The 11,308-nt window shown below is 50.9% G+C and overlaps 2 protein-coding genes and 1 pseudogene across 2 annotated transcripts; 2 read left to right on the forward strand and 1 right to left on the reverse strand.

Moving 5' to 3' along the window:
* The first annotated feature begins 98 nt into the window (after positions 1-98).
* On the forward strand, positions 99-3,889 carry DNAJC30 (DnaJ heat shock protein family (Hsp40) member C30). The gene has a single exon (XM_006918656.3). It carries the CDS (start codon positions 134-136, stop codon positions 812-814), a length of 681 nt encoding a protein of 226 aa, XP_006918718.1. The 5' UTR covers positions 99-133; the 3' UTR covers positions 815-3,889.
* Positions 3,890-4,697: 808 nt separating this feature from the next.
* On the forward strand, positions 4,698-4,816 carry LOC112485271 (annotated as a pseudogene).
* A 2,839-nt stretch (positions 4,817-7,655) lies between these two features.
* VPS37D (VPS37D, ESCRT-I subunit) lies at positions 7,656-10,576 on the reverse strand. Its single transcript, XM_015594594.2, has 3 exons — positions 9,952-10,576; positions 9,358-9,440; positions 7,656-8,742 (listed from the first exon to the last, which is right to left on the reverse strand). The coding sequence occupies exons 1-3, from the start codon at positions 10,031-10,033 to the stop codon at positions 8,380-8,382; spliced, it is 528 nt and encodes a 175-aa protein (XP_015450080.1). The 5' UTR covers positions 10,034-10,576; the 3' UTR covers positions 7,656-8,379.
* Positions 10,577-11,308: the final 732 nt, after the last annotated feature.

Below are 11,308 nucleotides of genomic sequence, written 5' to 3' on the forward strand. Positions count from 1 at the left end.
TCGTAATACGCATGCTCTACCCCTCTCCCCGCCTCCTTTTTTACTCGATTGGCTACAGGACCGACGTGCCGAGAAAAACGCACGCCTCCCATTGGCCAGTTTATTTTAGCACCGCCCGCCAGATCCATTCAAGATGGCAGCCAAGAGCGATCTAAGGTGGCCGCGGCTGTTATTGTGGAGGTTGTGGCAGGCCGGAGGATCTCCACAAAACTGGGTATCGGGCCTGGGCCTAAAAGCGAGGACTTACTCCCGGGGCGACGGCCCGTACTCGCGCACGGCGCTCTATGAGCTGCTCGGCGTCCCCTCCACAGCCACGCAGGCGCAAATCAAGGCGGCCTACTACCGGCAGAGCTTTCTCTACCACCCAGACCGCAACTCGGGGAGCGCCGAGGCTGCCGAGCGCTTTACGCTCATCTCCCAGGCATACGTAGTGCTGGGCAGTGCCACCCTGCGCCGCAAGTACGACCGCGGCCTCCTCAGCGAAGCAGACCTGCGCGGACCTGGCGTCCGGCCTTCCAGGACGCCCGCAGCGGACCCCAGTGCGCCCCGCGCCCCGCCGCCTGCCTCTTGGACCCACCGCCGTGGTCAAGCCGCGCCGGGCGCCAACCGCACCATGTTCGACTTTGACGCCTTCTACCAGGCGCACTATGGAGAGCAGCTAGAGCGCGAACGGCGCCAGAGGGCCCGGCGTGAGGCCCTTCGCAAGCAGCAAGAGGACCGGGCTAAGAAGGGCTTCCGCTGGGACGAGACCCGAGACACGACTTTCATCATCTTTCTCCTCACAGTCTTCATCATTTTGGGCTTTCGTTTTTAATCGTAGAGAGAAGGGAATGGAAGCAGCCCCTAGTCAATCCCCAGAAAAAGGCCTTTCCTGTCATGAACACTTCGCCTTCCAGAGTCTACCTCCGCTGGGGTCTGAAAGAACCGCTTTCCGCCCCCTCTTCTTTCCTTCCGGCCCAGCTTAGCTGTTGACCTGCACGTCCCTCTCCCTATGTCCAGAAAAGGAGGCTTTTCGATGCCCAAGAAAGAGGTCTCAAAACGAAGAGCCGTGAAAGTCCGAGAGAAGGGTTTTCTGGAGTTCTTTGAGTGCCTGCTTCCAGAGGTTGCCTTACTGATGTCAATTTCTGGAACACTTGCCCTGGCTTTATTGTAAAGCTCTGAGCAAGAATTGCTTGATCCTACCTCATGTTCGTACCTTGGGGCTCCTCTGTAACCTTGAAACGTGCAATGTGACCAATTGTTGGCTGCCAAAGGAAAAATTCTGAACTTATACAAACCTTGTCTTTCTGTGAGTGCCCCAAGCCACAGGTGAGACCTGATGTAAGCTAACCATGTGATATGTAGAAACCTTGCCATTCTGTAGTCAGCAAACCTCACTCTCCCTTCTGTTGGTGGCATGTGTAAGTGGGAAAGCAAGGTCATTGAGCATAAGGAATGAGTGTTCCTTTGCCCATACTTATCTAATGTATAATCTTGGAGAAGTTACTCCGTGGGAATGACAACAGAAAGCAAATGATTTGCTCTCTTGAGATCTGCCACACTTTATTATCCATAGTTCTAATGGGCTCAGTGACTAAAACATGATGGTAGTAAAGTTTGTCTTTGGGACAGTGTGCCTTGTCACCTGGTCATCCCTTTACCAGCTAGCCTCATTGCTAACTGTGCAGCCCATCCCCTCCCAGAAATAGAGCAACAAACGGAGTTTGAGTCATCTGAGTGTGACCCATTCTATTTAGCTTACAGTGCTTACTGCAGGCTCCACAAGCCAAATCCTTGAAACATGGCTGCTCGAAGCTGGGAAATTTTGAGAGTTTGGAGTTGGTGAGACTACTGAAGGACTGAAGGCATGTGGTGGGAACGGTTCCCTGTTCAGACAAAGCTGAAGCTTTTTTTCTTTTTCTAATTTATGCTAAGCAGTTGGTCAGTCATCACTTGGCTAGAGCAGTAGTAGTCAGGCTCTCTTAACCCTGAGTTAGCCCTTATGTACATGGGGTGGGGGGTGGGGGGCTATGAGATTGTAGGTGCTCTGCTAAAGCTGTGTGATAGGAAAACCTTTGCAAGCGATCTACCACAAGGGTTGCGGGCCTAAATCTAAAATCTAACCAAAGCCAGTGGGGCTCTGGTATATTACTACCAATTCCTGCACTCATATTCTTGCATGAAATCCTTGTATAAATTGGGATAAACCTACAGCTAGTTCATCTTGGTGTCTTGAAAATCATTCAATTCTCTCTAGCCTTGGAGGTGGGGGGCAAGCTCTTATCATGGCTTTGTAGTGACTATATGATTCCGTAGTAAAAATTTGAGCCCACCCTGGTTCAGACTAGCTATGCTCAGTCAGCCTTGATTTAAGAAGGGGGGATGCACATGTACTTTGAAAAAGAACATTTAATGTTAATATGTTTCATATTTGAAAAATGAGGGACAGTCTGTTCTTTTTGAAATACAAACTACAGGAAATGAAGCATAGGAAAATGTACAGAAACTAGTGATTCTCAACCAAAGGATAAACCCACAGCTAGTTCAGGTTGGTCTCTTGGAAACCATTCGATTCTAATATTGGAGGTGAGAGGCAAGCTCTTAGTCATGGTTTTGCAGTGACCACAGGATTCAGCAGCAAATAGTTGAGCCCACCCTGGTTCAGGCCAGCTGTGCTCAGTGGGGGGGAGCAGAGGGAGAGAGTATGTACTTTGAAAAAGAACATTTAATGTTACTATGTTTCATATTTGAAAAAAAATAGAGAAGGTCTGTTCTTTTTTAAATTACAAACTAAGAAGCATAGTAAAATGTGCAGAAACTAGTGATTCTCAACCAAGCAGTTAGGGCATAACAGTGTCCTTGGAGGCAAAAGTCTCGCAGATTTCTATCAAAAGGGTTTGGGGTTCTTTTGGGTTTTTCTTGTAAAAGCACTGGTGATCTATAATAGCTGGGATCTTTTTGCTCCTTGACATAGACCTTTCAAGTTTGTTTTCTCTATGTGAAGATTATAGCCAAGAACGTTTACTGGGGCCCCAGAACATGGAAATAGAAAGTTCCAGAAGGTTTCTGGTGTATGGGGCGGGGGAGGGGGGCGGTATCCAGACTATGTGAAACTTCTGGAACATTCCAGAACATTCCATATAACTCTAAGCAGGGTAGTAAGTAAAATTTATTAACCATCTAAATCAGCTTCTTAGGCCTAGAACTAGGCCCACTGTAATAGTGCCATTCTCCCTGCCTCAGGTGTTTGTTTATTGTTTTTTTTTTTTTAGCTAGATCTGAACTCTCAGACACCCCCACTCCCAACCTTCTCTATACTGGAGTCTGGTCTTTTTATGTAAGGGGAGGCATGTAGGAGACTTTCTGTAGGACTGCCCACTCCCCCCCAACTGGTCCCCATGGTAACATATCTTCCTTCCAACCCTGGGGAGGAGAGGCTGAACCTGGCCATGGACATTAGTCCCTGCCTTCTAGCAGCTGTTCCCCAATTCTTGATGGTGGAAGAAGGCTCAGACACACTCAACTTTAGTCCCTTTCAACAGATAGACAGGAGGGGTCCAGCCTGCCCCATGCTGTGCTCATTGGGGTAGGGATAGGTGTGCAAGTACAATACAAGGCTGAATGAGCAGCACACACAGGTCCTAAATGAGGAGGCATAGACAAGACAGGAACAAAGTTGTATGTGTCTAGGCAATTGTCTTTGGACTTGACCAGGACTTTATTTCTCCTGAGCCAAACTTCTTTTCCCTCTGTTGCCCTTTATTGCTGAGTGAAATCCTGTACAGATCCCAGCGCTGAGAGAGTAGGATTTCCTGCTTCCTTCTGAAGAGGCATTTTGGTCATAGGATGTACCTTGTTCACTGTATTGTTTCCAGCTTGAGACAAATAAGAGTAGCCTACTTTAGGCCAATGAGTTGTCCATCTGGTCATTACTGACTGCACGCGTGTGTGTCTGTGTATACACATACACCTCTGATACTGAGGCACAGACACCAAAGGGTAGAGCCCAGAGAGTGGCCACCATATTCCCTTTTAGGAAAATAATGAGGGTTGAGGGGCTATGTCTTAGACCTTTGGGCTTCCTGGAAGGTCACCAGATCTCATGAAGAGAAGCTGAGAGAAGAGACAGCTGGTAAGTAGTGGTACTACTTAAATTCACTCTCTTGTATTCAGGGAACTAGAAAAGTGGGCTCTCTCTTGGCCTTTGCCTCCTCTCAGTTCCTCAGCCCTGTGATGAGATCACGCCAGACTGCCACTTGACGATGATCAGGATCATAGAAGAAGGCCTGCCTTGCTTGTTCTCAGGCTTAGCTTATAGCCCTGTCCTCCATAGGGTTTGTGCAAAGCAACTGAGGATCCCTTTGTTATTGTGTTAGAATGATAGACCTGAGTCTGGACCTTGTGAACTTGCATATGCTGAGAATGCTCAGTGCTCTCATCCCCAAGAAGCCAGTGCAGAGAGTTCACCTTCACCATATATCTTGAAGTCATAGTATCACTATGGATCTAGCCATCACACCACTCTCCTAAGGCTGTCCAAACTGGGGGTCCTGTCACTAATCTTGAAGTAGGTTGGCCCTCCCATCCTCCCTTTGCCTCTTCAGTGTTCACACTCTCAGTGCTAGGAGGGGACTGCTACTAGACAAAAGAAGCAAGACCAATATTTGTGGTTCATATGGTATTTGTGGCTGGCACAGTGTCTTAAAATAACTTTAGCCATCCATGGCCATGCCACCCTGAACAGGCTTGATCTCGTCTGATCTCAGAAGCTAAGCAAGGTCGGGTCTGGTTAGTACTTGGATGGGAGACCATCTAGGAATACCAGGTGCTGTAAGCGTAAAAAATAAAATAACTTTAGCCAACATAACTTGGGAGACTTTGCGTAAAAATCTAGATTTGTTTTCTCTCAAAAAAATAAAATGTTACGCCATTGTGTTCATAACTGAGATACTGCCTAGAAAAAGCTGTAACATTTGCCTTTTAGATAGGCTGTTTCTCCCCATTTTGCTATACTTCCAGCAGTAGAGAAGTATAAAATTCCATGTTTATTGAGAGGAAAATTTTTGAAAAAGGACCATGCATTTCCAGAAAAATGTGAGAAGGTGTATTTCTTTGTGGAAATGGACTGCTTTGTGCCACTGTGATCTTCCTGGCCCCTAAAGGTATTTGAGTTTGCAGATCCCTAGGATACATCATACATAAGAACCTATACTTTGTGCAGGAAGGCAGAGTGTAAATCTTATTTACCTGTGGGACAAGAAGAATCTTTGGAGAGGTCTATAGCAATGGCAAGGTCCTAGACAAAGCCAGAGGTCCTCTGATACAGAAACACCAATTCCTTCAATCAATCTGTTGTGTAAATGCTTGTATAAATTGGGATAAATCCACAGCTAGTCTAACTTGGTCTCTTGGAAACCATCTAATTCTCTCTATCCCTGGAGGTTAGGGGCAAGTTCTTAGCGGTAGCTTTGCAGTGGCCACACAATTCAGTAGTAAAGATTTGAGCCCACTCTGGTTCAGGCCAACTTAGGTCAGTAAGCATTGATTGGCAAAAAAAAAAATAATAATAATGTTGTTATGTTTTATATTTGGAAAACAAGGGGAGAAGTTTAGGAAAATAGAAGTGATTCCTAAACAAGGGAGTTTAAGACTTTCTCAAGGGGCATGAACTCCTTGTTTCTATCAAGAAAGGATGGGAATTTTGTTATTTGGGCAACTTTTTGTTTTTGGCTTGTAAGAGCACTGGTGGTCTATAATAGGTGGGACCTTTCTTAGGGGCTCCTTGATTTAGACCCTTCAGTTCTCTCACAGAGGATTACAGCCAGGAACATTCCCTGGAGCCCCAGAACCTGGGAACAGGAAGTTCCAGAAGGTTTCAAGCAGGAAGAGAGTCCTGCCTGGAATCTTCCAGAACATTCTACATACCTTCAAGCAGAGGGGTTAATGAAGTTTTTAACCATCCAATTCTAATCCTTTCCCATGGCCACTCCACTTTGGTGGTATCTATATCCACCTGCCTTGGTCTTTTTCAAGCTGGAGCAGAACCCTGAGGGGCCTTAGACCCTACCCCTCTAAAACTGAATCTGAGCTCTGAGGGAAGGTGAGGTGTATGGAAGGACTTTTCAAAGACCCCATCCAGTTTCATGATAGCACTTTTCACCCCTCCATGTCCCTCCATTGCTTGGGTTTTTCCTTTCTCTTCTTAACCTACACTAGGGGGGGGAGGTTGAACTTCACCTTCCAGGGGCTCCTCTCCAATTCATGATAGTTGAGGAAGGCTCAAATATGCCCAACCTTAGCCCCTTTTCTTCTTTCAGTTATAAACAAAAAAACTGCCTGAAATCATGGATCAGGAATAGGAAGCCAGAGTAAGAAGGGCCCAGCCTGCCCCAGGCTGTGCTTAGAATTTGGGTGGTCTCCCAGAACTGTCTTCTGTCACCTCAGGCAAGCACCCTGTAGTTCCAGTGTCCCTCAGCCTCCAGCAGCTCAAGTGCTTGCTGTGAGCAGAGGAGAACCAAGGCCAATGTGGGATGGAGGTTCTCAAATAGGCACTATCAGTGTGCCACCATGTGGTAAATATCTGGATTTGAAGGGCTCTCAAAAGCTCAAATGGGCCAGTCTCTCTAGCTATTGCCTAAATCTCTAAAGATGCCATCAAGCAGTCACTCAGGCACTGCTCACGCATCGTTAGTGATGGCGACTATCTACCTCCAATAGCAACCCTGGCTTAAAGAGCCTCATACTGAGCCAAAATCTGGCTCCCTGTGGTTTCCATCCATTGATCTTGGCTCTGACCTCTAGCTCTACACAGAGCAGTCCTTTAGAGATTCAAAGGCTAAACATCACACATGTATCTCAAATAGATTCTTCAACTGTTCCACATGGGACTTAATCCCAATCCTCTTTCTTATTACTCCAAAGGTGCTGTTTTGGGGGATCCCCCTTACAATGTAAAATTTCAGTGAAAAGTTGAGCCAACCCAACACTTCCCTCCTTCTAGATGGTTCTGTTCCTATTAACATGGACCAAGATCACATTAACTTTCACAACAGTCTGTCTGTCCCCTCTTATTTGCAAGACCTTCCATGCCTCCCTGCCAAACTTCATCTCATCAGATTTGACCTAAGCTGATTCGGGGCATGTTGTTCCTGCTCTCCCATCTTCTTGTCCCACCACACTCAGCCAAGCTGGCCACGTTGTGCTTACCCTAGCTGAAGATGGATACCTTCAGTGCTACAGAACCCCCTCCATCACTTGTCCCACCACACTCAGCCAAGCTGGCCACGTTGTGCTTACCCTAGCTGAAGATGGATACCTTCAGTGCTACAGAACCCCCTCCATCATTCAGTGGGGGTAGTCATTTGGCAGGCCAGAGAAGGAGCGGGTACCATCCTGACTGGGCTTATAAGTGACCCAGGAAAAGAAGGTGTGTACAGGTGAGGCAACTAGAGAACAGTGAAGAAGCTGAGTGTGCTTCTGGCTAGAAGTGCTGGGAGTTAGGAAAGACTCCCATGGTTTGGTAATCAGAGGCTTCATGGAAGAGGCAGGAGAAGGGCTTTGGATGGGCAGAGAGGAAAGGAGGGCATCTCAAGAGTAAGAAGCACAGTAGCTGAGATGCAGAGGCTGCAATAGCAGAGTGGCCAGTTTAGGGAGCAGAGAAGAGTCGTGCAGCATCGTCATCCTTATCATCACATTTATTGACGGCCCCTGGGAGGCGGGGCTGGGGACAGAACATACAAAGACAAGGACCTGCCCTCAAAAAGGTTCCATTCTAAGGAGACAGGACAGAAAAATACAGAATGATCTTTCCTGGGGATGGCCTACTCTCACTTGTACAGGTCCAGAAGCCCCTGGCCAACCTCGCCCCAGAGTATTGAGCATGAGTGGGGCACATTATAGCCCCAGGGCCATGATGTCCCTGACCCTGCAGCTAGGGCCTGACTACCTGGCTCCTAGGCAGTGGGCCCCAGGACTAGGGGAAAGGTAGGCTCAGGACATGATGGAAAACACTCCTGTCAGCCTTGGCATTGTGCAAGCCCAGTGGAGTGGCAGGGTGTAATAGGCCCCCCAGGCAAGACCCCTTGGGGGAAATGGGCACCTTCCCAGGTTCCCATGAGTCCTTTCACTGGGGCTTGCCCATCACCCAGGAGGCCCCAACAGGGAACAAAAAAAGGCAGAGTTTCCTCAGCGCCAGAGGCATAACACCCTGCCCACCCCACCCCCAGCCCTCTCTGGGCATCTTCCAGGTGACCCTCCTCCCCAGCTCAGCCTCCAGGGCCAGGGCCTACCTGAGGCCAGGGGAAGGGGCCTGCCCCTCCCCCCACCCAGGCAGTTGGGGAGGAGGAGGAGCCACGCATCAAGTTTATCTGGGCCCTCCACTGGGGGGCCATACCCTAGATCCTACCGGTGGGGGGGCTCTGGCTGCGAGGGCCGAGGGCTCAGAAGGGGGGCTGGGCCAAGGGGGCACCCGGGGGAGCCCTTCAACGGGGGCACTGGGCGGGAGTCCAAGGGGGGCAGGCTCCGGGGCACTGCTGGTGGCCCCCGAGCAGCCCCAGTGGGCAGGACAGCTGCAGCAGGAAAAGGTTTGGGGGGATCCGCAGCAGCAGTGGGGGCTGGCTGGGCAGACCGCTCTCGGCGCCGCAGCAGCTCCTGCAGCTTCTCAGCCTGGGTCCGCCTCAGGTGGGCCAGGGCACGACCTCGCTGGAAGGCGGGCAGGAAAGCCTCCAGGCTCTGCTCCCCCAGCAGCAGCTGCTCCATCTGCTCCTGGGACAGGATGAAGGGACAGTTTGGGAGGAGCACAACCAAAGACCAAGGACTGGTCCTCTCCCTCTCACCCTGAATCCCTTCCAACGGTGACCACAGCTGGGGGACGGACCACCTGAGTTCCAGCCTGGGTCTGCCCCTGACTTGCTGAGTGACTGCAGACAAATGTCCTCTACTCTCAAGCTTCAATTTCCTTACTATCACCAGACCTGCTGGGTCAGAGATGAGGCAGAAAAGAGATGGGGGGGTCACTTGAAATAGACTTAGGTGTCTCTCGTCAAGGCCAGGGCTCCTCCTCCTCCACCTCCATTGACTCACTGAGCACAGTGCTCCCAAACCAGCAATGTTTGTCCCAGCTCCTCTATAGACCCAGCCTACACTGCTCTGAGACATTCACAGGGGAGACTCGGAAGGAGGTTGGGGTGTCACAGGTGGAGAGAGGAAGGCCTGCTGTCCATTGAGGACAGCAATTCAGTGGGCTCTCCTGGGGGCCTGGCACTCAGGACAGACTTCCTGGAGGAGGGACCCTCAAGCCTGCAAGCTAAGAATGAAGGAAGGGTAATGATAGGATGGGTCTTTCTCACTGTCCCCAGACCCAGCCACCTCTCCCCTCACCTCAGCCTCCTGCTCAGCCTCTTCCAGCTCAGCCTGCAGCCAGCCCAGTGCACAGTGGGGGCTCCAGCGATGCATGCTCTCCTCTGAGGGCCACAGAGGGACAGAGTGAATAGCCCCTGCCCTCAGGGCCTATCACCCGGGAAAGACAGGCCAGAGCCCCAGGGCCCAATCCTGACTCTCACTGACCCTGTGTGTGATCCTGTGCTTCCCTTCCCCTCTCTGGGGCCTCAGTTTCCTCATCGGTACAATCAATGTCCATGGGGTCAGTTTGTGCACCTCCCCCCAAGATCCTGCCCCCAGTCCTAGTACAAAAGAAGAAGCAGGGGCTTTGTCTCCTAGAACACCCCATGTCCTTGGGTATTGGGCTCCCTTTTCTCCCACTGCCTAGGGCCCCCCTCTGGCTTCTCCAACCCAGCTCTGTTCACCAACTGCTCACTTTCCCAACTCAGTTTTCCAGGAGTAGCACCCCTTGAACTTGCCCAGAAAATAGGTCTGCCCAAGTCCCATCCTTCAAAGCCTAGCACTTCCCAAGGCATACCAGCCAGATTGCCAACTGCCCCCCACCCCAGATGGTTCTCCCAGCTTTCCCCTCACCCAGTCGCTGCAGCTTGTCCGCACAGCTCTCAGCCACCTCTTGAAGCTCCTGGTATTTGATGGCCAGGGCAGCCCGGCCCATCTCCAGGCGGGGCCGCAATGCCAGGTTCTCCTTGGCTAGCACGTAGTTGGAGGCCAGGCATGCCTCTCGCTCCAGCTGCAGGCCCTGGAACTGCCACCAGAGAAGAGCCAAGAGGCGCACTCAGGGAGTCTGCGTGGGCAACAGTGCCCATGGGCAAAGCCAAAGGCACCCCAGTCTCAGGATGGTGAGCCAACAGGTGGAGGGACTGACTGCAAGAAGCCCAGACAGGACTTTGCCTTAAGCTCTCTCTCTGGGCCTCAGTTTTCTCTTCCACAAAAGTGAGCTAAAAACAGCTACTTTATAGGGCTGTGGTGAGACTTGAAGTAAGGAAAACTATGAAAGCTTCTACAAATGTTAGTTAATTTTTAATTTTTCAATTAATATGTCTGCTTAGGTCCCTGAGGAGTCCCCCTCCCTCCTCTGTCCCATTTTCCATGCATGGGCAGCTTCCCTCTCATTCCAGGCCTTTGTCTGCTTCCTCCTCAGGTGTTTGTGCCAAAAATGCTCCCATCCCTGCTCTGACTCTGAGTGGTCTTCGCCCTGTCCCTGCATAGTACCCCCTCAAGGCACCCTTTCTTCCCCTCACACCCCTCCTTTTGCCCTGCAGTGGAATCCCCACACCCCCAAGCAATACACACCCCTTTTTCCTCCCTAATCCCTTAGCACCTACTCCCAGCTTTTCTTCTCTTGCAGAAAGCAGACCCCGCTTTCTTTCCTAGCCCTAGAGAATGCTTTTTCCTTCTTTCTAGGAGAGCCTGGCCTCGTCTCCCAGCCCCTGGAAAACACACTACCCTCCATCGGTCCCCTATAGGATGCACATGCCCCTCTTGCCTGCCTCCCCTCAACACACACTTTCCTTTTCTGCCCCCCGTCCCCCCCGCCCCCCCAGCCAACCAGCCTGGGCCTGTCTCCTGTGATATATACAACTTTCTCCTATGGTGGCCTACAGAATACACACCTCAGCTTTCAGTATCCCTCCCCAAAGAAAGACACAAAGCCCTCTCTTGCACCCCCAGAATGCGGACACTCCCCCAACGGTACCTCCAGGTGTCAAATAGGCCCCTAGTTCTCTCTATAGAAGGCGCCTCCCCTCTCTGGCCCTACAGAACGTGGGTGTGTGAGCCAGGGAGCCCCTACAACACAGCCACCCCTGTCCCTGGAACACACCTCCCCAGAGCATCTGCTGTAGGACACGCCTCGCGGCATCCCGGGGGTGCACGGGCGCCTCCCTGGGTCTCCGGCGCCCCACCCGCCCCAGGCCGGCTCCGGGCGCCC

The sequence above is a fragment of the Pteropus alecto genome, unplaced genomic scaffold, assembly GCF_000325575.1.
Source record: "Pteropus alecto unplaced genomic scaffold, ASM32557v1 scaffold68, whole genome shotgun sequence".
Lineage (NCBI taxonomy): Eukaryota > Metazoa > Chordata > Mammalia > Chiroptera > Pteropodidae > Pteropus > Pteropus alecto.